The sequence below is a fragment of the Eleutherodactylus coqui genome, chromosome 1 (genome assembly GCF_035609145.1).
Source record: "Eleutherodactylus coqui strain aEleCoq1 chromosome 1, aEleCoq1.hap1, whole genome shotgun sequence".
Lineage (NCBI taxonomy): Eukaryota > Metazoa > Chordata > Amphibia > Anura > Eleutherodactylidae > Eleutherodactylus > Eleutherodactylus coqui.
In genome coordinates this window covers 452,553,650-452,580,879 of record NC_089837.1, presented here as the reverse complement: position 1 = coordinate 452,580,879, position 27,230 = coordinate 452,553,650, and the positions used below count along the sequence as shown (strand labels likewise).

The 27,230-nt window shown below is 43.5% G+C and overlaps 1 protein-coding gene across 1 annotated transcript in view; it reads right to left on the bottom strand.

Annotated features, from left to right (window-relative positions):
- Positions 1-5,264: 5,264 nt before the first annotated feature.
- C1H13orf42 (chromosome 1 C13orf42 homolog) overlaps positions 5,265-27,230 on the bottom strand; it is a 48,998-nt gene continuing 27,032 nt past the window's right edge. Inside the window, exons 6-17 of the mRNA XM_066588984.1 lie at positions 26,211-26,371; positions 23,131-23,230; positions 21,844-22,040; positions 20,781-20,877; positions 19,597-19,700; positions 17,581-17,797; positions 14,992-15,312; positions 9,157-9,305; positions 8,647-8,793; positions 8,397-8,551; positions 6,266-6,432; positions 5,265-5,386 (exon numbers count right to left, since the gene is read on the bottom strand). Of these exons, the coding sequence (XP_066445081.1) occupies positions 5,265-5,386; positions 6,266-6,432; positions 8,397-8,551; positions 8,647-8,793; positions 9,157-9,305; positions 14,992-15,312; positions 17,581-17,797; positions 19,597-19,700; positions 20,781-20,877; positions 21,844-22,040; positions 23,131-23,230; positions 26,211-26,371 (1,937 nt within the window). The remainder of the gene's footprint in view (positions 5,387-6,265; positions 6,433-8,396; positions 8,552-8,646; positions 8,794-9,156; positions 9,306-14,991; positions 15,313-17,580; positions 17,798-19,596; positions 19,701-20,780; positions 20,878-21,843; positions 22,041-23,130; positions 23,231-26,210; positions 26,372-27,230) is intronic.

Here is a 27,230-nt window from a genome sequence, read left to right as displayed (position 1 = left end):
GTATATCGGCTGGGTTTTCACTCCCAGCCGATATACGTCGTCTCTCTCTGCAGGGGGGGAGGCTGGAAGAGCCAGGAGCAGTGATCTGAGCTCCCGCCCCCTCTCTGCCTCCTCTCCGCCCCTCTGCACTATTTGCAATGAGGAGAGGCAGGATGGGGTGGGGCTAATTCTTGGAACTTAGACCCCCCCCCCTTCCCCCCCCCCCGTCCCACCTCCTTTCATTGCAAATAATGCAGAGGGGGCGGGAGCTCAGTTCCTGCTCCTGGCTCTTCCATCCTCCCTCCCCCCCCCCCTGCAGATAAGGACACCGTATATCGGATCGTCGTGAAAACTGAGCCAATATACGGTCGTCTGAATCCACCCTTAAGGGTGCATTCACACAGGCGACAGCACGTCACCCTGACATTCTTGGGCACGGTTTGCATTCGGCAGCACACTGACTCCCTGGCTGTGTGCTATGTGATGTGCAGGAGACCACTTATCTGCATGTTCTATTCTGTGTGCTGCAATTTTTCCATCTCGCAGCATGGCTGTAAGAGAAAAGTTGGCCATGCAAGTACACCCATTGCAAATAATGGGTTGTATTTTTGTGCAAGTTTTGTTCTTCTTGCAATGCACAAAACTTACATGATTTTCTCACCTGTAACTGCACCCTTAGCAAGATTTACAACTAGGAGCATTCAAAGCTCTGTTCTGTTTTTAACCATGTGTGAATCATCAGGGATCTGCCATAGGGATTATTGTATTTCCCTCACTTAACCAATTATCACCTTGCTCACTGATGGGACAGAGGTGATCAGTCAGTTACAGATTACTCTTAATTGCTAAAATGCAACGAGACACTAGAGGGCACGTCTAATCCGTAGAGCTATTCCCAAATAGATGTGAGCCTTCAGAGCCACCATCACAAGATAAGAAATGTTAGACTTTGCTGCATTAGAAACTTGGGTTTGTATTCTTGAGTTTCAAGTTGGGAACTATAAATCAGTCCAGTTAAATTAATTTTAATGAACAGATGTAGTCAATATGGTATTTTTGAAGGAAAAGAAGCTTCAAATAGATGAAATCATTAAGGTCTAAGCACTGTAAATTTATGGCGCTTGGTCCTGGGCTTTAATCCCAGGCAAGTGTAAAAATACAGTGTGGGATTAAAGCCTCTGATTCTGCAATCAATCAGAAGCAGGTGAGTTTGTCAGCAGTTAGTCACAGCTGAGAACCTGAAAGAGAAGGCAGGAGCGCTATATACTAAAAAGGAAAGGTGGACGTGTTTCTTCCACTGTGGGAGCCGGCGGTCACGTGACTGGGTTATCCTGGCACAGCAGAGCTACAGGCTCCCAGCAGATGCGGATCAGCTCTGCCAGTGACTATTGTCACTAGAGAGGAAGTTTTCTCCTGTAACTGGGACATCTATGGATGCCTCAGCTACAGTGGGACTCCTATGGATGCCTCAGCTACAGTGGGAAAGTGTCAAATAAAAAAACGTGATTGTCCCCCCAGACATCATGGGGAACATAGATAGTAAAAAAAATAATTACATAAACAAGTAAAACAAAATTACAGAATAAAAATATATACATAAAAAAGAAAATAACCCAAAACCGTCGCCAATGCGCCCTGTAATCCAAAACAATACATATATATCTAAATGTCCGAAACAAAATGAGGACTCCACTCCCATACTCTGTTTAAGCGTAAATATATTAATTTAAAAAAGAACTATAAATGTTTTTAAAAAATCATTTTTTATTTAACTGTTTACCCCCCCCCCCCCCCATAAAGCAAAAAATGGGGGAAAATGTCAGTGAAAAAGCTGTTACCTGTGACGTATAGGACTATTTTTAAAAAATCTTTTTCACTGACTTTCTTCAGTTGTTTTTTTTAGTTTTATTGGGGGTAAAAAGCTAAAAAAATTTTTTAACATCTATAGTTATTTTTTTGTATATTTACACTAAATAAAGTATAGGAACGGGTTCTTCATTTTGTTTCGGACGGTTTAATACAATATGTATGCTTTTGGATTACAGGGCGCATACAGTGACTGTTTTAGTTGGCATCGGCTTTGGGTTATTTTCTTTTTTTCTATGTATATTTTTATTTTATTCTGTAATGGTTTTACTTAGGTATTAAAAAAAATAATTACATATGTCCCCCATGACGTTATATAAGACCTAAGGGGGACATTCACGTTTGTTTTTATTTTTTTTATTTGACACTTTACCACTGCAGCTGGGACATCCATAGGAGCCCCATTTACAGGGAAAAAAACATCCCCTGTAGTGACAATAGTCACTAGCAGAGCTGATCAGGGTCTGCTGGGACCCTGCATCTCTGCTGTGACAGGGGATCCCGGCAGCCGGCTTGGGTAGTGGAGGAATGAGTTTGACACCCCTGATCTAATTAGTCTATATTTAAGGCTCGTTCACACAAGGGAACTAATAATGTAAAATTTCTGTGTGCAAAAAAATTGCAGCTAACTCCAATAAAAATCACGTGAATGGATGATTTCCCTCGAACGAGTCCCAACCTTCTTTAGCATTTAAATCGCCCATACACACGATCTAGAGCGGCGTCTTGCAGAAAAAACGCGCAGCTGTTCAGAATTCCCTCGGTCGGTAGTGTAGTGGCCCAGAACATTCAATTCTGGCCCCTCCATAAGTGTATTCTATGTAGTATCTTGTATGAATGCACTGTGCAGAAATTGTCTGGTCATCTGTTATGTGTATTGCACAGCTGCAAAAGGTGAGTGGTTAATGTTTGCATGAGACTGGGAGATGTCTGCAAATGTATCTTATTGTAGCTTATGTTCTGTCACGTGGTATGCTAGAGTCTATAAGTATGAGTGATTTGGATGTAGTGGGAGAGTTCATCACAGTGAGAGTAGTAGTTGTTTTGGAGAGTGAGTGAGAGAGTCCCTGATCTTCAATGGTAGTGGAAGGAGTGAGCGCCGGCCACATGGGGGTACCTTCAACCCTCTTGTGGTGAAGTGATGGAGGAAGAATAGAGGTTTCCTGAGTGTCCTAATGCCAGGAGCCAATAACGAGTGAGGAGAAAGAGAGAGAGTGAGCGTGTAGAGTCTGATCATCTTGCAGAGGTACTGTTCTCAGTTTTTAATCTGTGGAGAGTCAATCCCTTCCCCCTTCCAGGAGCGGTCCCGAACAGATAATTAGGACTGTTGGGCTGGTGTCATCCTGAGTCTTCCCTTCCACCAGTGGTTCCGTTCAAATCTCAAGATTGCAAGGCCAGCTTCATCCTGAGTTTCTCCCAGATCTTCTTGTTTATGTGTGACCTGTATCGATGTATCGTTATACCTGTGTACCCTGTTTTCAGTTAACTACAGTAAAGTTTGCCAGGCCCTGACCATTCCCAGGGACTGAGATACTTAAAGGGGTTGTCCCGCGCCGAAACGTGTTTTTTTTTTTTGCATAGCCCCCCCCCGTTCAGCGCAGGACAAACCCAAGGGATGTGTTGAAATTAAAAATTTTTTTTTACCCGAATCCCCTCTCTGCAACTTCTTCCTTCTTTTCCTCCAAGATGGCCGCCAGGATCTTCACCCACGATGCACTGCGGGTCTTCTCCCATGGTGCACCGTGGGCTCTGTGCAGTCCATTGCCGATTCCAGCCTCCTGATTGGCTGGAATCGGCACACGTGACAGGGCGGAGCTACGCGATGATGCGTAGAAGGGGGCGGAGCTAGAACGCTGCTCGTGCCCGGACCGACCAGAAGGGAGAAGACCCTTCTGCGCAAGCGCGTCTAATCGGGCGATTAGACGCTGAAATTAGACGGCACCATGGAGACGGGGACGCCAGCGCAGGGAAGGTGAGTATATAACTTCTGTATGGCTCATATTTAATGCACGATGTATATTACAAAGTGCATTAATATGGCCATACAGAAGTGCTTACCCCCACTTGCTTTCGCGGGACAACCCCTTTAATCATTACTTAGTGTGGGGACTATTCTTTACCGCCGACGGCTCATACCGGTGGAAAAGGAACGGGGGTGTCACGAGTGACAACCTTGCTATCTGTTTAAATGTTTATTGGCCATCCCTATCCTAGGGGTGTCTGGAACAGGCCTACTGGTACTCAAGCCAAGGTCGCTGTAGCCCTCTGGGAAATAGCCTAGTAAGTGCCACCGTGACAAGTGACTGCTCCTCTTCATAGGCCTCGTGCCCAAAGTGGACCCTCCAGGTCGCCACAGTAGCTAATAATTATTTCTAATGTCCTCTTTTCCAAGCGTTGGATGCTGCTAAACTCCCTCCTCCTTTTTTCCAGCTCCCATAGGAGTCTATAGACAAGACCTATATTTTTGCGCAGCAGGGAATTTCAGTTGCTAATGTCCTATTATTTTAATTGTTTTATTTTTTTTTTGCGCGGCTAAAATTCCTTCGTCTGAATGTTTCCATAAGAAACTCTTAATTCTAATAATCGTGATTTTTTTTTTTTTGCGTGTGTAGGTTAGCTGTACAAATTCCCTTGTGTGAATGAGCCCTTACTTGCGGAAATGCTGTAGAATTTCTGCAGCATATCAATCATGTGTGAAGACGGCCTGTGGGTGAATTCACACACTGTGGAATTGTTGCAGAATGCTGGCTATGGAATGTGTGACCAAAGTCTGCAGTAATGTACAGTACAACGTAAGTGATGGATTTTCACCACAGTTAGGCCTCCTTCACACAGACGTTTTTTACCGCGATTAGCTAAGACAGCCCCTCGATCGCAGCGCTTTTCAGCGCCGCAATTTTCAAGCCGTCTCTATTCTATTTTTGATCTGTTAGCGTTCCTCATCAATGATGAGGAGTGCTTAATGCCGGCGTCGGCCACAGCTTAGCTACGGCCGAAGATGAAAGTAAAACGCAACAAAGCGCTGCGATTTAAATCGCGACGCTTACTGCAACACCTGTGTGAGGGAGGCCTTATGAGTGAATTCCACAGTGAAAATATGCACACAGATTTTTCCATGATGTGTAATTGTACCGATTTAGTGTCTATCTGGAACACAGTAATGAGAGTTACAACCAGGGACAGACAACTTTTAGCAGTAGTTTGCTGAGTTTTCTAAGTTTTTGCCGCCTACTGGTTCACAGCTGAGGTGCTGTTATTGCCAGATGTTTCCACAGTTACTGTAGTTTTGCACACTTTTAGCTTGACTCTTGATGGTGCCATGATTTCAGCAGCTCCTACTGAGATTGTAACGCTGTGTGTTTGATTTTCTAATATCCCCATCCTTTTGGCCATAGTGTTTGTAAAATTTCTTGTGCCATCTACAGCAGGTGGCAAGTGCTGGACATGGGGACAGGTTTACCCAGATCACCGCTCTTCTCTTCTGTTTCTTCTTTTACTGCTGGTTCCATTTCTGCAGAAGATTTCCTTAATTCATTTGAGTCTGAAAGAATGTGACCTAATAAATTACATTATTATTACATATCATGCGTATTCTGGTCAAATAGGTTAGCAATAGCTGATCCACGCTGCTAGGTGCACGCGAGTGCGATGCAAGGTTTCCCATTTTTTCCGATGAGAAACACTCTGCGATCCTCTGCGCAGCTATCAGCTTTACTGATGTGATGCGTGACGTTTTTCATACAAAAACACGCCTTGCATCAGTGTGGAAATTTCATCTTGAAGAGTGCGATATCGGAACTAGTTTTACGAACCAATGTCACACTTGCCTGTGTGAAATTAGCCTAACCCCAATTTTTTTTTTAGTCCAACTAAGGCCACATTCACATGAACACAAATCCCGCGTGAGTCCTCTGTGTTGCGAGACGTACAAAACTCGCGCAAATATCATCTCCAATCTTTTGAATAGAGTCATGCACATAAGCAATGTTTTTCGTCATAGCAATGCTGTGAGGTTAAAAAAATCACCGCGTGTCCTATTTTTTTCACGTTCCTCAGAAACGCACTCAAAATAAATGTCTGAGGATTGGTATTTCAGAGAAGTGATATGAGGAGTTTTCGCATTAAAAAATGCCTTGCATCCGCAGGTAAAACGCACATTGACAAGTGCGCTATCAGGCCGTGTTTCTCTGGCCCGATATCACGCTCGCCTATGTGATTGTAGCCTAAGGAATATAACTGCCATTTTCTAATTGTTCATATAATACACTGCAATACTCCTTTATTGCAGTACCTAATAGTCAAATACACCTGGATGTTCTGACAACTCATCAACTTGTGTGACAGTCTCCTCCCTGGAAATTTTCAATTACAGAAGTTGCTATAAAATGTAACAAAGTTTTAGATCAAAATTTCCGCCTACCTGCAGGGCAGCCCGGATGGGACTCTGGGTTTTGATCTTGTCTTCCCATTATTTCTTCGTCTGATAAGAGCAAATTCTTTAACAAGAAATATGTCCTCATTTTCCCTTTGCCTTTTACTTCAGTCACTCCTCTTTCCAGTATTTCAAATTCTTGATCTTTCAGGGCGCTGCAAAAGTATGAACTCATTAACATTAAGTAATGTACTAACCCTGTTGGATATTCACCTACACTTCTAACAGAACAACCCTGGAAAATGCAGAAATAGAGCCAGTTATTTAAGAGTTTCTGATCATCTAAAATAACCGAGTATATGCTATTTATTAATTATGTAATCAATTGTCCTGTACTATGTAGTAATATAGATAGATGGTTCCAGCACGGTCCTTGGTAGAGCCAGCTCATGTATAATCTGTAACCACCTACCATGTGCAATTCATAAAACTGCTCACCTCTTCCATGGCGCCCCTCTCCCTCTGCAACCCTTTAACTACGCCCCTGTGTATATTCCCCCTTTACACCACATTTAGATGGCCATATGAGAGTGGTAGCCAAGACAGTCAGGTGCATCTTGCATCAGATGGCACACAGACACACGTCTATGCGCTGTCTGATCTCCACATTGCAGAATAGGACATGAAGTGATTTTTCACATATGAATATTCTTATAGGCCATAATGGGTCTGTGTGCTGTCTGCAAATTAGACAGTACACATCTGAATGCAGCCTTATGTAGCCTTCATACTTCAAGGATTTTGGTGCAAATATTGATGCAGATCTACAGCAAATTTCATCCCTTCAATAGAATCGGTGAATTCTACTGTGGATCTGCTTTAAAAATTCACATCAAATGGTACAGGTTTTAGTTTGGACATTTCCATTGCAGAACATATGCACTAAATCTGTTACATATGAATGCATTCGTACCACTGGTGTAACTATAGGGGATGTGGTTGCACCCGGGCTCAGGAGCCTTAGGGGGGCCCATAAGGCCTCTCTTCTCCATATAGGGAGCCCAGTACTATGAATAAAGCATTATAGTTGGGTCCCTGTTACAGGTTTTACATTGGGGCCCAGGAGCTTCAAGTTATGCCTCTGACTCATACAGAATAGCTGTGAACTGGAGGGAAAGCATATTCATAAAAAAAACCCACTCTTTTGGGCGACTTCACGATTGTACTTTTTGCGCATGCAGGGCCAGTTCACATGTGTGCGACATACTCCTCCAATGGTTAAAAAGGCTATTTGGCCTAATGAGATCCAGATGTCTTCTTTTCCTTGTGGTTTTGCGCAGTGTTTCACGCGTCCCCTTGCGTATTTGCACACCTTCCATAGATTTACATTTAGCCTTAATTCCACACAAAAATAGAGCATGCTGTGTTTTTTTTCCACGTGCACGAAAAAGAATAATGAGAGCGAACCCAATGAGATCAATGAAAATGCCAACCAGAAACCAGCTCCTCTGCAGTCGCTCCTACGCAAGGACTGGCTGGAAACCACAGCAGATGCAGAGGGAAAGGGAGTAGGTCCAACGTAGGGTAAAAACTCGTTCTCTTTATTGAAAAATCCAGACAGACATAGAGGAACAAGAAGCATGAGCCGTCTTACATGTTTCAGGCAAGCATGTTGGCCTTAATCATAGACTGATCATAGAGAGTTGGCAGAAACAGTTGGGTTGATGTTCAGCCAAAATCTACTTCAGGGCTTAAACAGACGAATGTGTTACACCGCATAATGCAGAGAATAGAATCCACTGATTTCAATGGCTTCATTCTCACTTTTTTTTTGTGCCTGTGAAAACAATAGGATCTGCTCTATCCAGTGCCCGAGCGTGTATGCGCTAAACGCAGCACAAACCCGCGATCAGCGGCACAGCATTAGGGTAATTCTTCTGCCCGCATGAATGAGTGGTGCACAGGCAAGAGCAAATTGGGCAGGAGCGAGGCTATTGCATAACACGCTTGTCTGTCAAAGCCCTTATGTGTATGGCTGGCTTTGCTGCTACCTATGGCGCTGAACTGAAGGCACAGTGGAAGGGTAAGTAATATCTATTTTATTTATGCCATTTTCTACCCTGGGGCAAGTTTTTTCTTAATGGCTGGAAAACTCCTTTAACCACTTTATGATTCTTACTTGTAACTTGTTGGACTCAGGTGAATTTTATCTGGAACCCCGTGACTTTCCATCCTAGAAGCTGTATTCACAGTGTCTCCAAACAAGCAGTACCTTGGCATCTTATCTCCAACAACTCCAGCTAACACTGGTCCAGTGTGAATGCCAACTCTGATCTAAGTGAGTAGATATTATATTATGACTATGGTAATGGGCATAATGAATATAAATGGAAAGTAACTGGGTGATTTGGCCACTTGCATCTACCTACCTCAATAGGGTTTCCAGATACAGGGTTAATAACTTCCTTTGCTGACATTCTCATGCCCAAAGCAAAGTTTGCCACTCTTTGCGCATGAGTTTCGACAGGAACTGGTACTCCTCCAACCACCATGTAAGCATCTCCAATGGTCTCAACCTAGGGGAGAAAATATGATTATCATTTGTCTGTGAAAAACTCAAGGCCTCATTCCTGTATGCAGTGTATGGAGGTGTATAGCTCCCTAGTAGGTAGCCCTACGGCCTCTGTGTTCTGCAGTACAGGCTCAGTGGGGCCATATATATATATAGAGAGAGAGAGTTATTCTCCTGAGCAGCACTGCTTCTTGGGATAAATACCTCTATCCTACAATGTAGCTGTCATATAAAACCTCTGAATGTCTCTGTATGGAATCAGAGGTACAGTAAAGGCGCCATACAACTCTGTGGAAGCCCTATTACAAGTCTGTACAACTATACATTTGCTGCACTTATTGATATTAGCACTAAATTGTACCTTTACCTTGTACACATCATGCACACTGGTCAAACGATCAAATCTTGAATACATTGCATTAAGCATGTTGACTATTTGAATGGGCTCGCAAGCACTACATATGTTAGTGAACGTCACTACATCACTGAAGAGTATTGTGCACGTCGGAAACTCGCCTGTAAGGAGACAAATGATTTGTTAGTATGTGTTATACGTAATAAGTATAATATTACTGCATGTGCATTACATGGAATAAAACTGCAACTACCAGAGCAAGAGAAGTGCCTTGGGTATTCTGGGACTTTAATTACTGATGACTTATCCTCAGGATTGGTATTCAATAGTTGAGCCACAGGGACCCGTCACTTGGGATCCCTGCCAATCTGCTGAACATTGCAGCGGGCTGGATGTCATCTCTGCTGGTCAGTGCCAGATGTGTGATAGCCAGCTTTACTCCCACTGAAATTAATGAGAGCGCCGCCTGCTATTACGCTTCCAGCGCCTATGGGTGGCCAGGACTGGACCTTCAACACTGACCGCAATATGGAGCCAGAAGTGTAATAGGAGGCAGCACTGTCATAGATTTCAATGGAAAGGAATCCAGCCATTGCACTTCTTCCCCTGACCACATATGACGACGTCCAACCCACTGCACTGACAGAGAACCAAACGATCAACAGGGATCCCAAGCAGCGAGTCCACGTCGATCAACTATTGATGACCTATCCTAGGTTATCAGTAGTGAAAGTCCGAGAATACCCCTTTAGGCAGCAGTAAACAATATCATACAGCAATTGCAAAAGCAAGTAAGATTTTAGGGTGTATTAAATAGAAACAAAACTGTGAAGACTATGGGATTTACTCCACAATGTAAAAATGTTATAGGACTACTAAAGAGGGTTCAAAGGCAGCCAACTAGATTATTAAATAGGATAGAGAGGCTCTCTGAGTCTAGATAAATCAGGCTTGTTCAGCTTGGAATAAAGATATTTTAGAGGAGATCTTATTTATACCGCTGGATAATCAACTGTGTGAAGGAACGGTGGCGTCACAAGTGACAACTTCTTCAGTCCACTACACCCATATACAGGTAACCGCTGTCCCAGCATTGCCTGGAACAGGCCTAGCGGTGACTTGGCTCATGCTGTACGCATCCCTCTGGGGAGGAGTTTGGTAGAGCCATTGTGACAAGTGTCATCTTTACCCCCACCAGCTCCTCAGTGTTGGCCTGGTGTCTTGGTTGCTGCGGAACATTACAGTAACCCTATACTTTTGGCATCACGAACAGGATAAAATGCCTCTGTGCCACATCCACGTGCTTGCGTTACCGCAAGAAGTCAATTTTTCTTCTGGCGTGTTGAGAAAGAAGTCAAATCTCTGTGTCAAGTTTCTGCCATGTCTGTATTCAGTACCCAAGAGTACTCGGACTGAGTTTCAAAGTCAAAGTCAACTATTCTACTAGAAAATTCCTCTCAAGCTGCAGTGACCAAAGTGTATTATGCTAGGGGAGATGATGTCATTATGCTGTTGAACCGTGTGCAATTGATGGACTTTGTTACAGAGCCCCACATGAGTTTCAACATGGACACCCAAGATGGCACCTGGCCACCTTGTTTTTCTTCTTCACAAGGTATTCCCGCCGCAGAGTTACAGCCAAAAATTCTCCGCCAAGACGTTACTGCCTTTCCTACTGAAAAAGTAGGGGGAAGACTACCCCCACTGAGGAACCATGGCGCGAAAATCAGGATCGCCACCAAGAGGTGGAGACCTATGCCGTTGAGGAGTCACTGGACCTCACCGTACAGAGCTTCTCCAGCTATTCAAGTGAGAAGATGAGAAGATACTTCCTCCCCAGCAAGAGACCCAGGGTGCCAGGAAAATACAGGGTGTGGCTGTGGGATACCCTCCACCGCAGCCGCAGTACTACTAGGGAGATGAGCCAGAGCTCCTTGGGTTGGCATACCCTTTATCTACTCCTTTTTCTCCGCTACCAGAGAGAAGTTCTAATAGAGCTTCAGGGAAGAAATTTATTTGGCCTGGGACTCTGAAACCTGCCAGGCCTAGAAAAGGAATACGGCCTGCTCGTACCGAGAAAACCCCCGCACTGGCAACCACCCGCCAGATCGGCCCTTATCGGGAAGGATCAATGGTATTACCTTAGATTATCATCCACTGAGGGAATCGGGTAGCCAGGGTGGTCATACCTCCAGGATTGCATTCCTTTGTCAGGGACTTTGAGGACCCTGGAGTGAACATTCTGTTCCACTCCCGTGAGCACCTGCATTTATGTAGGGAGTTGCGGCAACCCCTAGCAGGACCCTCTAGACAAGGAACTGAATCCGAACAAGTTTCTCATGGGAAAATACTGGAACAATTGACGGCACATTGTTCGCGCAACTTGGCGTCGCCTCAACGGGCTGCAGTGAGGTGAATTTGGCATCCTAAGAGTCCCTCATCTGTAGCTTCAATGGGGATCCGCACATGGTCGAGTCTGCCCACTCCCACTGGCTGGTCTACGGACTATGAGTCTGAAAAGCCAATTCCTGCTCACAGAGTATTACATCCTAGGAACTGCTTTAGATATTGATCTCAAAAGACTATTTGCATAAGAGACATTTTCGTGTTCTGTTGCTAAGCCCCTTAAAATTTAAGGACTATAAAGTTATATATTTTTCCCCATGCATAGCCCAGTGCTGCTAATTGCCTATGCTATGTTTATACTATTTTGTATTAACATGTTTATGCAATGTTATAGTTTAAGATATTGTGCAGGTGGAGAACAAAGTCTTAAGTAAAGTAATGTCTAGTTCTAAAAGCTACTATTTGAATGTGACCGCGCGAATGGCATGAATGATAAATGTATGCTTGGAGGTTTTGTTTCCCACCGTGCATCTTTTGTGCCAGTGTCTGTCCACCATCCTAGCTGTCCCAGTAGGTGGGGCATCCTTTTCACTTCATCCTCTTAGTCTCGGATATGGGAGTATTGACTTAAGCTACCACCCGTCACTGAGTCTTTTCCTTTTCAGAGAAAGTGATGGTCATTCCACTTGTCTCTTGTTTTTCCTACCAGTCACCTTGCTCTGTTCTCTAGTACCGCATCAGTGTTGTATTCTCTTTTTCAGAGGAAGTGATGTTCATTCCACTTGCCTCATATCATTTGTCTTTGGGAGAAGAGTGATACATGCTGTCATTATGTAGTGCCTTAATAAGAAAGTGATATTCTTCAGGTGTCTCAGAACACTAGAATGGGTTAATTTTCTGTATAAATAACTGAAGGGTGGGAGCTGTGTTTATAGGTTTAGCCTTGCACACTCCGAGACTGTGCAGTGTTCCTAGAGGTGAACTGGATTAGTACACTGAGATATCCCTTCTCCAGATATTACACTCTGTTTTGGACGCGCTGGGGTCTGCTTATTTTAATTAGGGGGGAATTACAGTGGCCCGAAGTCTATATATCTGGCCCCTTGATAATAGGCATACATGTCATGTCTTCGGTGTGGATGCACTGTGTAAATTGTTGTGTCTTGAGTTATGTGTATTGCACAGCTGTATAAAAGGTTAATGTCTGAAAGTGGCTGGGATATATCTGGAAAATGTAACAAATTGTCTTGTCACGTGATGTTGCCCTATATATGTGTTTGCAAGAGATGTGCAAAGGGCTTCTGTTCTGGTTGTCTGTTCTTCAGGGGTTTTCTTCAGTCCATTTTCTTCTGAGAGAGAGTGCCAGTCACATGGGGGTACCTTCAACCCTCATGTTGTGAAGAGGATGGAAGCTGAGGAGAGGTATCCTGATGTCCCCATCCCAAGACCCCTACCCTGAGTGAGTGGAAGAAAGAAGTCCACTGTGCAGTGTTCACGCTACAAAGTACAAGTGAGTGTCAGTGGAGTGTTCCCTTTCCAGGAGTAGAACCTTACAGATAACTTAGCCTGTAGTTTTGGTGTCATCCTGTGTTCTCCTCCCTGACCTTGCCTAACTGTCATTCTTGCACTGGCGTGTGAAGTTTTGTATTACCAGAAGTAAAGTTCCAGTCACTGCCTGTTCCCAATGATTGAGGTATTCAAGCATAACAGTGTGTGGACTCTATTATTTCTACCACTGGATAATCAACGGTGTGAAGGAACGGTGTCATTACGAGTGATAACTTCTTCAGTCCACTACGCTCAGATACAGGTAACCGCTGTTTTAGCATTGCTTGGAAGGGGCCTAGTGGTGCCTTGGCCCAGGCTGTACATGTCCCTATGGGTAGAGTTTGGTAGAGCGATCGCGAAAAGTGTCATCTCTACCCCTGCCAGCTCCTCAGCATGGGCCTTGTGTCTTGATTGCTGCGGGACGTTACAGGAAAACTATTGGCGAAATAATTGCTTGAAAGAGCCAATGCAAATGATAGTCATTCCATCTAAACACAGTCACTAACTGGGTAACAGTCATTAGTTGTTTAGTTTCAGCTCACCAAAAACTGGTTAATCAAAAGTTGTCTTGTGTAAAGTCACATTGGTTCATTTTTGAACGATTTGCGAATGAATTTGCATGGAGATTCCCTCTGGAAAGAATATGTCTGCAAACAACTAATGAAAATTCATCACTCTGTGTAAAAGCAAACAAATGCTTAATTTGTATATTTCCAGTGTCTTTTCTCCGCGACTATCTCAACAATAGTTGCACAGTGTATGTTCAATGTTATCTGAGACTTCAGACTCAGACTCAAAATAAGTCCAGAGTGAAGTTAAACAGCAAAGAAAGTAAGTAGGATGCTCAGCTGCATAGCTAGAGGTATAACCAGTAGAAAGAGGGAGATTGTGGTCCCACTGTTCTGCAATTAAAAGTGGGGCAAAATCCACACCATTTAGGTGCAGATTTGGCCACCACAGAATTCTTTTGGAATTGATGTGGGTATTCTACATGGATTCCACCATGTGAGAAGGCAGCCTAAAAATATGGGGGACATGATGGAAACCTTTATATGTGTTACAGGAGGAGAGAAGGGAGAGGAAAGACATGATGGAAACCTTTATATATGTTACAGGAGGAGAGAAGAGAGAGGAAGACATGATGGAAACCTTTATATATGTTACAGGACGAAGAAGGGAGATGGGGGATAGAATGGAAACCTTTATTAATGTTACAGGAGGACTAAGAGAGGAGGGACATGATTGAAAAACCCTTATATATGTTATAGGAGGAGAAAAGCGAGATGAGGTCATGATGGAAACCTTTATATATGTTACAGGAGGAAAGAAGGGAGTGGGGGGACATGATGAAACCTTTATATATGTTACAGAAGGAGAGATGGGAGAGGGGGACATGATGGAAACCTTTATATATGTTACAGAAAGAGAGAAGGGAGAGGAGGGATATGGAAACCTTTATATATGTTACAGGAGGAAAGAAGGGAGAGGGGAGACATGATGAAACTTTTATGTATGTTAGAGGAGGAGAGAAGAGAGAGAAGGATATTATGGAAACCTTTTATATAAGTTACAGAAGGAGAGAAGGGAGAGGGGGACATGATGGAATCATTTATGTATGTTGCAGAAGGAAAGAAGGGAGAGGAGGACATGATGGAAACATTTATGTATGTTGCAGAAGGAAAGAAGGGAGATGGGGACATTATAGAAACCTTTATGTATGTTACAGGAAGAGAGAAAAGAGAGGAGGGATATGATGGAAACCTTTATATATGTTACTGGAGGAGAGAAGGGAGGGGGGGGCGTGATGGAAACTTATAGGCCAGAATAAAGTTCCATATTGCTTATTGTGTCGTGGTCTCAAAATACAAACTAGTACTTCTGTGCATGAGGCCTGAGACATGTCAGGAGATGGATTTCACCTTCTACATTGTTTGACATAGTCTGATATGTTACCTGCTTGGACTTTTTTGCCCTCCTTTAACTGATTGGCCACATGCTGAGGAAGCATAGCGTACAGCAACGTCTCAGTTTTTTTCTTCTCAATCTCCAGGTTTTTAGACAAAATACGCAGCTCTTCCTTCTTCCGCTCCAACTGGTTGGACAGCTCAATTTCAGCCAGTCTTTGATGGTTCAAAAGAATCAGATCTCTCGTCACATCATGTTTGGCGATATCAGAAATATGCATGTTTTTCTCTTCTAGTTCCTGCAAACTGCGCAGCTTTGGAGAACACATATAGATCATGCATTGTATGGAATCCATCCATATCATATGTCCTGTAAAGAATGATTTAGTAGATAAAGATACATTAACACATTATAATGACAGGATCCATAGTAGCTGCAAAAAAAGTACATCTAAGAGACTATTTTAATAGCCTTAAAATATCCAACAAGATACTATGCAGACTTATGTGACTTCATAGTTATACAAACACGGGAAAATTTACTAAAACCGGCATTTCTAATGTCGGTCTTAATATAATTTCCTCTGGCGCACGATGCCCTAATACATGCCTCTTCATGTATTCGATGATTCTTGGCATCTCTGTGTGCCTAAATGGTAATGTATGCCAGGTGCGACCTAAGGTACATTTCTGGTATAATTTATGCCAGTTTCTGGCTTTAATTATATATAAATGTGTTGGTCCTCAGTGGTCACACCCCATCCACACAAGCCGAGCCCACTTTTAACTTGTACCAAAATGTGTGACTTTTCTGGCGAAAAGCATTTAATAAATGTCCCCTTCTGTCTAATGTGATCCTGCAGTTGTACTCCTTTTTATCTGTCCACTACTTCTTGCTAATTCACCAAATGTTAGGGAAAAAATGAAAGTGACTGAAGACCGGTTGCTTCATTTGTTTATGTCAGATGTACTGGAGCAATAAAATATTCGGTTGCCAAGCTGGCCATCATCTCTAACAATGTTTATGTAGATATAACAATGGGTGACAAAGTGAGGAGAGGCCTACTATACATCTGTAGCTCAACAACTAGACCTTGTTTCTTTAGAAAAGCAGCTGTTCTACCAGTACAAAGCTTTTAAAAAGGGTCAAACTAGCTTAAAAAATAAAAGAAATCCTACTCATCGGTCCAATTCCCCACTTCCCTGTTCCCTGCCGGTCTATGCTTCCTGTACCTCTTCACACAGGAAATGTGACCATTAAGCCAATCACTGGCTGTATTGGTGACCAGCCCCAGCCTGTGATTAGCTGAGTGATAACATTATCTGTGTCTAGTGGGACGACAAGTAAAGACCAGTAGGGGATCTAGGAAGTGTCAGAACACGAGTAACGGGATTGGTGATCCTTAAGAAAATTAGGGGCCAGACAACACCTTTAATAGCAATTTTGATAGCAATGGTACTTTTATCAACAACCCACAAGGAGTCTCCATGGTTCTAGAAGGGGACAAATGAAAGGGAAACTACAAAGTCTTTTTAAGGGAAGAGTACTGTCATGGTCTGTTGGCTGCGACGGGTCATGGCATGGTGGTCTTGCGCATAGACGGACTAGTTGCACTGTTCCGGTCCGTCCAACAGGTTGATGTTTATGTTTTTGTTGTTTGTCATTTCTCATGGTGTTACTTTGATCGTTTGTTTGTATTCCCTCAGTGCTTCACCTGTCCCAGATTTTGTTCTCTTGTTTCATATAATGATTTTACCGTGCTGTATGTGGAACTCTGTCTGTCCACTTGCATTGCCTTGATCATTGTTTAAATCTGCTTATTTCTGATTATTTTCTCAGTTCTTGTGGATAGAGGACGTGTTCGTAGTGGTGAGTGTTTAGCTGTAAAGCTAAGTGGTGATTTAGTTTGTTTATTAGTGTTTTCCTTCTTTTACTTACTAGAGTTAGTAGCCAAGGCACGAGATGTGGGGTCGCCTTTATCGAGGCAATAACCTCTCTTTTAGGCAGGACGGTTCTTGTCCTAGTAGTCAGGGTGAGGTTGTTCCTTTCTCCTTTTGCTTAGATTATATGATATTTTACGCCATTCCACAGTCTGCCCCCTGTGTGAACGCATCATTACGTTCGTCCTGGGCATAGTGCCTATTACGCTCAGGGCGAACCTGACTAATGCCTTGATAATACAGCATGCTATGGGACTTGCTATCATTTATTTTATGATATTGTTCTCAGTAAGAGAAACAAAATAATATTGTGAATATGATACCTTTTAACAGCTAGCAAAAAAAAAAAAGATGTTACAACAAGCTTTTGAGACTACTTAAGTCTCTTCATCAGGCCGCTCTCACATGGGTGTATTGTCATTTACCATACTTTCTTTTCTTATTGATGTCATATAACTCAATGAGAAAAAACCTCTGTATGCCTCCACAAAAGAATCCTTCTCCAATAAGATAACATTAGGCTGATTTTTATGTGAATGGCCTGAATTATACCAACTGCAAACACATCCTATTCAGTAACAGACACAGTGACAAGTGCTGGCTGTATGTATCGTGTCTGATACCAATGATTATCAAATAAGCGTCAAATATAGAGAACAACAGAAATCCATACAACTATGAACAGAGATCTGGTCACCTCTGAGCTTCAGCATGGGGTGCTTCTTCCAGGATTCCGGCATCATTTCTCGCTTTGTCTTCAGCACAAACTGACTATTAGTGAACATCTGAATGTTTGAAATTGTGAAAGTAACTTGAGGATGGACAATAGTGAAGTAGTCATCTAATCTGATTTCCATAGTTTGGATCCCAGGGACATATTTCTGTATGTTTACTCCAGCCTGCTTCACTTTCAGCTGTTTACAGGGGAAAATAAAGAAAGCTATAAGAATATGGGTCACACTGCTTACAATTCAATCAGAAATACGTAATAATTGCAATGTCATTTCTTGAAGGGCCACTAAATTTAAAGGGATTTTCAGGGCAAAAATTATTGATGACCTATCCTCAGGATACGTCATCAATAGTTAATCGCTTGAGACCCACCGCACAGTATCCCCATTGATCAGCTGATTGATCGTCTCACTGTCAGTGCTGTGGGCTAGATGTCATCATAGGGGTCAGGAGCGGAAATGCAATAGCCGGTTTTACTCCCATTGAAATCAATGGAAGCTGAAACCTCTTATTACACTTCCAATACTTGTGTTAGAGGTAGAAGAACAATAAGTCATCAATATTGCCCAGAAACCTCTTTCAGGGGTAGGCCATCAATATCTGTTCAGTGGTGGTCAGTCACTCAGGATCCCCACTGATCAGCTGATTGAAAGGGTTGTGGTGCTTGCGGGAGTGCCATAACCGCTTCAGAGTTTATATACTGTATAAGCATGATTGTGTTTGCACCTTGAGGCCTTAGTCACACGGGCGTTTTTTCACGCGATTTGCGGATCGCATGACGGATGCGCATCCGCAAATCGCGTGACCGGTGCGCGCAAGTCGCCCGCAAATCGCCTGAAAATCTGCTCCTAGCCGCGTTTCATTAGAAACGGGCCGGAGCTGTCCAGCGCATTGCATTCAATGGAGACGGCAATAGAGCCGGCTCCATTTAAAGCAATGCGCTGCGGGCGAGCCCGGGATGAATTGTCGGGCAGGGCTTAAATATATAAGCCCTTACCTGCAATTCATCCTAAAATGTGTAAAAATAAAAAATATATATTTACTCACCTTCTCCCGGCAGCCGGAGCTCCGCGCGGCCGTCCTGCAGTGGGTGTGAAGGGGGTGTGAGTCAGACCTGCCCCCTGATTGGCTCAGCGCTGAGCCAATCAGAGGCATGTCTCACTCACACCCATTCATGAATTCATGAATGGATGTGAGTCAGACCTGCCCCTGATTGGCTCAGCGCTGAGAGGCAGCAGTCACTCACCCATTCATGAATTCATGAATGGGTGTGTGAGTGAAACCTGCCTCTGATTGGTCAGGGCTGTGACCAATCAGAGGCAGATCATTCAGCAGGCGGGGATTTTAAAGCCCCGCCGGCTGAATAGTGCCGAGAAGCAGTTCAGGAGAACTGACAGCGGCCGCGGCTGGACTCCGGCTGCAGCGGAAAGGTGAGTATACAATTTTTTTTTATTTTAACACATTTTAGGATGAATTGCAGGGAAGGGCTTATATATTTAAGCCCTTCCCGACAATTCACCCCGCGCACGCCGGCAGCCCATTGCTTTCAATGGAGCGGCTGTATTGCCGGCTCCATTGAATTCAATGGGCAAACATCGTTCTTCTCTGTCACAGCTGTTACAGCTGTGGCAGAGAAGAATGATTTGTCTTCTATATGTTCTCAATGGGGTCGGCGCTGCTGCTGCCGGCCCCATTGAGCGCATATAGAGAAGAGAACAGGAATCGCAGATCGCACATAGGTGCGATCTGCGATTTCTGTTCTATAATTTATCGGACGAGCGCATAAAAAGCGCTCATGTGTCCGATACCATTGCAAAGCAATGGTTTTATAAAATCGCCGGACGCATGCGCATGCGCAAATCGCGGCTAAAAACGCCCGTCTGACTAAGGCCTGAGAATACATAAACATAAAAGCTCAGTTCGCATCTCCTGGAGATCCCATGTTCTACGGTGTTATCAAAGATAAAGGCAGCTTCCTTACTTGTTTGTCGAACACAATATGGAAGGGGAACTCATTGCAGAATGCCTTTTCATCCATCCACAGTCTGCTGGGATAAACTGGCTGAAAGGTATTTAGCAAACTTCCTGCAACATAGATAGTATGATAGCAACATCTTTGAGCTCCCGGTCATTATCACATTTGCTTTCAAAAGGTAGAACAAATGTGATCTGATCAGCTGCTATGGTAACTCCTCCACTTTTTGTCTGTGCTGGTTGTTACTTGAATCTTGCATCTGGAGCCCATTGCAACATTTACAATATAACAGACTCTTATAACGCATTCACACTTTGCGCTTCTTGGTGCGTTTCTGAAACTGAGCAAAATACCGTATCAAAAAACACATGCATTTTATTTTTTTTAAACACATGCACTGTTAAAAGCTGCAATTTTTTTTTAGAAACCGCATGAAGTTTTTAAAAAGGCAGAAGCGCACAAAAAATGCAAAGTATGAACGCAGGTTCCTCGTGGTCCTGTGGTCTGCAGCTGGGAGTTATAGTTCCCTAAGGAGGAGAAAGGGGTGACAGGAACCTGAAAATGAATGCCTTTTAATTACCTAGTAGGAGAGGGCGCACATACTTTTCCTGCTTCTGTCTTGGGGGCCCTCAATAGCCTGCTGCCTGGCTCGTGCTTTGGAATAGTAGTCCTCTGATTTCTGTGAGTTGGTGGCATGTACTCAACACAATTCCAAGCCACAGACAGTAGCAAGAAGATGGAAGATGTTTGATGGTGGGGGTCCCCGGAGTGATTTTAAGACGACGGGACCCAAGAGGTAGAAAGGGAGGATAATGGCGCAATGATGTCATCTAAACTAGCCAAAGTATATTACCAGCATACAGTATCTAAGCCAATCTGCATGTACTATAGGTGGGTGTGGGCTGGGGGCCCACTCTTGCTCAGGGTCCACAGAGAGATTCACCTGTTCCCCTCTGGGCCAGTCCGATTCTGCTTAACACTCTTGATAGCTACACTCCTGCATAAGGTTCTCTACCGTAATTAGCTATTTCTTCACCTGGAGCAAATGTCACTTATGTGCCCTAGTGCTGTGCCTAAATGCCCTTGATAAGGCTTACTGGCCCTGCCAGCTCCATCTCCGCTCTCTGTAGCTGCACTACTAATCATGATTTCTTACGCTATTACAATTGTTGTGCGACTAGTTCAATCACCTTTTCCGAACTTGACAACATTCCTGATGATGTCCCAGTGAGATTTCTTTGACAGTCCCTTATTTACAACATTTGATTGCTTTCCTTCTCTGTCGTTCTGCTTTAGTACATGTAAAAAAAAACATATTAAAGATTAAAACTCTGACAGCTGCAACAAAAGCAAAAATATCCAACTCACCATTAAGATGCTCCATCACTCAGCATCACAGCTCCGGTGCTCCACTAATGGTCTGAGCTTACCTTGCTAGAGTGATGATGCGTTGTACCAGCATGTGACTGCTCCCACCAATCACTAGCGGCAGTGGTCATGTGCTGAGGGGTTCATCCGTTTTACATTGTACAGATAGCTATAATCTACATGTTAAGTTCAATAACTTTCTAAATACATGACATTACTTATCTTGTATTTATTCTGACCAAGGGTGGCTTTACGTGGGACAACTATTAGTTGGAAAATTGCTCAAACGAGTAATTTTCAGCAATAGTTGTCCTGGTACCGAGCGAGAAATTGCCCAGTAGTCGCTAGTCACTTTGTTTCAGCTCAATAATAGTTCCTGGTTACAAAGGTTAGATGTGGAATTGGTCAATACATAGAAAAATTTAGAGGTGATGGATATTATAACCATCTGTAAGCTTTGGTTCACATCTGCGTTGTGGCTTTCATTTAAAATCGGTCATATGGACATCACCACCATTGACCTACAATGAGGTCCTTTGTAGATGTGTTGTTTTTATAGTAACATCAGTGCTGCTTGATGCATTATTATCTATGTCAGATGTGTCAAAACCTGCAATGGAGATGATAACACAAATATGAATAAAGCCTAATATCATGGATGGTAGAAGAGGTTGCCCAAGAAGTAACCTTATCGTGAACAACCTTGTAAATGCATCATTAGATTAGAGCATAAACTATAGTGAATGCTTCCAGGAAGAAAGTCTTTCCACTTGTGTCCATCCATTCGGACTTTCCTGCTTCAAGCACATAGCAAGGATGCTGCACCCCGAGTCTCTGTGTGGTCCAATTATGTAGAATTGTTGTACGACTCTGAATTGGCTCTACCTGATCTTGGTGGGATGGATTTTCCTCCTCCAAATTCTCCTTTGGGTTTATTGTTTTCTTTTGGCCATCCATCTTCTGGAGAACTTCAAATATGACATGTTCTCTCTTCCCAGTGCGCTCCCTCTCCTCAGTTTGATAGATGATTCTCATGGTTACGTCACTATTAAAGAAATCTTTTGCCACAGACTCTATAATCCCTGTAAATCCAAGTGAACAATTAATAGAAGCGAATATTAATTTGCCATTTAATCTACCTTAATTAAATAAACAAATTATACCATTTCCAGCTGTTATTTCACCCATAGGGAAAGTTTAAGGTATTGTTACAAGAAACCTTTCGATTTACTTTTTTTTTTATAGTCAACCTACACTGAATGGCCACTTTACTAGAGGCACCCATCTAGGAGGGACTCCTTTGGCCTTCATTCTGCTGGAATTATTCTGCAGGAGAGCTTATGGTAGTTGCTGCAAATTAGCTGGAGGTGCTCTGAACAGCTGACCAGAAGGGTCCAGGCTGTTTGTGGCAAATACTGACCTCCCATCAGCATGGTGCAACAGAAATCCGGATTCTTCTGACCAGGCCATATTTTTCCACTGCTCGGTGATCCAATTTGCACTCTTTTGCCCCCTGGAGACTCGCCTTTCTGTTTGTCTTAGATATCAACGGCACTCAAACTAGTCATTTGTTGCTATAGCCCATCCATGTTAAGGGACAAGTTTTGCATTCACATACAGTAGTTGGAGCATCAGTATTGTACTCAGCTATACTTTGCTTGACTGTGCACCGCCTATTCAACAGAACGATTCTTGACATCCTCCATTTACCCCTTTTGCTGAAGAGTTGTTTGTGTCCACAGGATGCCTTTCTCTGAATGATTTTCCTTGATTCATTGATCACACCATTCTCTATATTCCCAATGCCATTGCACAAGAAAACCCCACAAGACGGCCAATTTTTTAAATCCTGGCCTTGGCCATTCTAGCACTGATGACCAGACATTGTTCAAAGTCACTCAGATCGCTCAATTTTGTGGATTCTTACTGAATTTGATTAATGGAAAACTTGCTCACTTGAGTTTATGCTGCACTCCGGGGTCACATGTCTAATTTCCTTACAGGGAAGCTCCAATCAAGAAAGGGCCAATGTCTCCATAAAAAAGGCCATTCAGTTGAGTACCGCTATACTCCGTGCTTAAATCTGGAAAAACTGCTCAAATAATGCAAATTCTTTCTCCTTGTATGTATTTCTCCATATTCAAATCCAATCTGGTAATTATGAAATCCTACCTGGAACTATGTGGCAAAGGCCTATTCTGTCAGAGTAGTAATGAAGGAGCATGGTCCCATCACTTGTCTTTTCCACTCGAAAAGAAGGCGCATTCATTTCCTGAAGACAATACAATCATAGAGATAAGAAGGAAGAACGAAGAGTCAGTCAGTCCTATCCAGTCAGTGAGGCAAAACGTGCAGAATGTTACAGGAGAGCTGAAGTGATGAAGGCCATGCTGGAGCATCCGTGCACCTGGGAAATATCTGCGCAGACCTGTGCTGCGCCGATGAAGAAGCAGCCGGAGACAATGAAGGTGCAGCTAGACCACCAGGGCTGAGGACCCCACAACATGTGAAAGAAGAGGGAATCTCCTAACCCATCATTAATTGGAAGCAGAGACAGAGTGTGCAAAATAAAGGTGTGTGCAGCAGACACTATGCAGACAAAGAATAGGAAGTGCCACAAAGAGTCCAAGTGCTATAGAGAGGTCTATATCCAGTGAACTGGATGTCAGAAACAGTAGTGTGTGCATTCTACTTATCAGGTTCTGTGGGGTACAAAATACCTGGCTGCAGTGGGAGTCTTGGATTCTGTGGGACTTCTTGAAAGGGTTTATGTATCATATGGTGTAAATGGTGCCACCATTTTAGTGCAAGGCCTTGCAGAGATAAAGAAGGTTAGGTGAAGTAAATTACTGACATAGTTGTTTAATGGGATGATGTGATGCTATATGTTCTTTATGGCGCAGCAAGGCACAAATTAAATAATGGAAGTTGGTGCATATGGTCTGGATGCCAGCTGCCCCAGGGTAAGCTATTGATACCCCAGTGAAGCACTGGGGGAAGATGTTGTTTCGTCGTGACGCCAGTCCATGTACAGGTAGGGACCCATTCCGAACAAAAAAAAAATTTAAAGAAAGAGGAGAACTAAGCATAAATGGAGGTAGTAGTCCTCGCCTCTGGAGCATGTAGTGCGGTACCTCAGTACAGATGGTGTAGATGGTGGGAAGTTACTCCAGAAAGTAGGATTTAGCTGGTAAAATACTTTAACGCTTTATTGGCAGGGAGAGAGAGAGTTCTTTACTTGGCAGCAGTAACACAACTTGAATTACAATTACTTAAAGAGGATTAAGACACTTTGACAGTAGAAAAAAAAACTTTGATTAGATTCAGGAGGTGAGGGTTAAACTACTACTTTCTTGACCTCCTGACTTTACACTCCAGCTTTACTTCTCTGCTGGGATTACAAAGAACTGACTGTTTCTGACTCGCTTGCCTGTACTAGCTTCTTGCTGCAGTTCTCTCCTGGCCAAGCTCTTTTCCTTTTTTCTCTCTATCTTTTGCTGATGCTAACTCTTCAGAAAAACTTGCCCTTGGTTACTTACACTTTGACGTTCCACTTCCCACCGCACTAACTTTTCTCCTTGTTCCTCCCCGGTCTCTTTCTAGCTTGGCCTTAGCTCTGCATTTGGAAGATTTAAGTAAAGATGTTCCCCTGATTCCTCCCTGGGTTCTATCTGGGTTATATGGGCTGATTGGTTAAATAGAAGTAAGGCCTCCTGTCCGCGAGCCTAGCAATATCACGCGGCAGATCTCTGCCACAGGAGCCGCTGCCGGGGAGCAGGGGAGAGCTGCGATTTGAATCCTGTGAGCAGAGAATCGCTATGATTTTCCGCTCGTGGACAGGGAGCTGTGCTTTCCATAGTGACGCTATAGAAAGCATTCACTGCGTTACCTGCGGCCGATTATCGCCCCAGATAAGGCCGCCTGCAGACGGGCGGAAATTCCGCCCTTGGAAGCTGCCATAGGATTGCGTTAGCAAACGCAATCCTAGGCAAACGGCCGAAGTTTGTCTGCGCGAAATTTCGCGCGGCAAACAAACCGCGGCATGCTCTATTTCTGTGCGAGGCTCGCAGAGCCCCGCACAGAAACGTCACTGCCCGGCCGCCGGCTCCGGTCTGCGCATGCTCCGGCTGCCCGGCAAGCCGGCACATCAAACAGCCATAGCCACGGGTGAGTACGCGCCGCTCTCTGCAGGCAGTCGGGTCCCGCGGCGAGAATCCTCGCAGCCGGATCCGACCGCCCGTCTGCAGGCGGCCTTACGCAGTGAACAATTGCCCATGGACAGGTAGCATTAGTTGCAAGAACCATATATTTTGGTGAAGGCTTCCATGCATTAATTGTGTGCTAAAATGCTGTCAGGAATGTGTCAGACCCCTGCATGTGGTATATGTTATATGCTAAGTGTGTGTAGCTAAGGAACTTCCACATGACCAGGGCAGAAGGAAGCTTGATGTAGAATCTCAGCAGCTACAATTCGGAAATTATCAGAACCATTTAGGAGAGAGTTGTCAAAATTTTGCATAAATCAGGCATATATGAGAAAGGCCCAAGTTACGTGTGACTTGCTGCTGCCACTTCGGAGAATCGAGAGAAGATGTATAGGCTGGTATGTTATGCCAAATATTGTGAACAATATTTTGAATTTCAGTAGGTGCTTGAGTGCTATTATTTTAAGAAGATTGTTCTATTTTGATGAGTGTTGTAGCGTTGAAGTACATTGAACCCTCCTATGGAGTGATATGCTGTAAATATTGTTTTTGGTATAGTAAAATTTATTTAGCTGCTATAACGAACTTTCCCCACCGAGGTCACCACTGAGCCAACACATACAATAACCTGTTGCAGTTGATAAGGTTGAAAACAGACACAGTTCCACAAAAAAACAAAATAATCTTATGTTGACCCAGAAAAAGTCAAAGACCTTTCTGAAGTGGATGGCAACTACCTCATATTAGGAGAAGAATTCCTTCCTGGCTCTGTTAATGGTAATTGGAATAAATCCCTGAGTCAATGTCCCAGCTCCATAAAGTCTAATACCCATCACTGTGATGTTATATCTTTCAAGTAAGGCATTGAGGTTCCTGAATAATTAATCAACCATCACACCGTCATGTGGCAGATAGTAAAAGTCAGCAGTCAATATAGTGTTATACTTGGCAGTAAGGAAAAAATTCTAAAAAGTTTATAAGGAGATAAACAGCTAACAGTCTATAACACAGACATTTCAGATAGAAGAATGTTATATAAGGAATTACCTTATATGAAAGTGTCAGGTAGCTATGAAGTGCATCTAGATTTTCTATAAACTCCGTTAGATTCCCTCCCAAAGTTCGTAACATTCGATCATATCCAGACTGCTTACAGAAGGAGAAGAAATAAGCTCCAAATAGCTTCAGGACTTCTTCCTGAGATACACCTGTATACCAAATTATAGCATTACATGTATATACCTGGAAAGAGCACATAGGTAGAGATGAAATACAGAATGTCCACCCATTAACATAATTTTTTAACCTTAAGGCCTCCTTTACACGGGCAACAAAGTCGCACGATTTTCAAGCGTTGCGACAATGCTACAAATCACATGTATGTGAAGCCCATGCTTTCCTATGGGTTCCTTCACATTTGTGATGTTTTGTAGCCTGCGACACTGGCAGTCAAAAACCTCACGGGTTTCGCATTATGCATACGACTCGTGAGGTTTCGTAGCCCATGTTTCCCAATGGAGCCTTCCTCTCTGTTGCATCGTATCGCATGAAAACGCGATTTTCGTGTGGTGCGATGTAACTTTGACTGTAGGAAATCCTACTGTCAATGCTGTAACTAAGCCCTGGCTGCTGGAAAAAAATTAAAAAAAGAGAACATCATCCTAGAAGTGCTGTCTGGCTCTGCTGCATCTTCTTCCCGATCCCCGGCACTGTTCTTCATCATCACTTCTGGCCGGGGATTGAAAAATCCCTGCCTCTGGGAAGTGCTGCCTCTGATTGGCTTAGCGCTGTGATGGCCAGCGCTCAATGAATGGCTGTGATTGATTCATCAAGTGCCTAAGGCCACTTTCATATGGGCTACAAAATCTTGCTGTAAAATCATCGCTACAAAACGCATGTATGTGAGGCCTCATCTACACGGGCTACAAAATATCTCTACAAAATCATGGTTCCCAATGGGTTCTTTCACATGAGAGATGTTTTATAGCCCATGCGGATGCAGCCTGAAGCTCATGGTTTCCAATGGGTTCTTTCAGGCTAGAAAACATCTCTCATGTAAAAGAACCC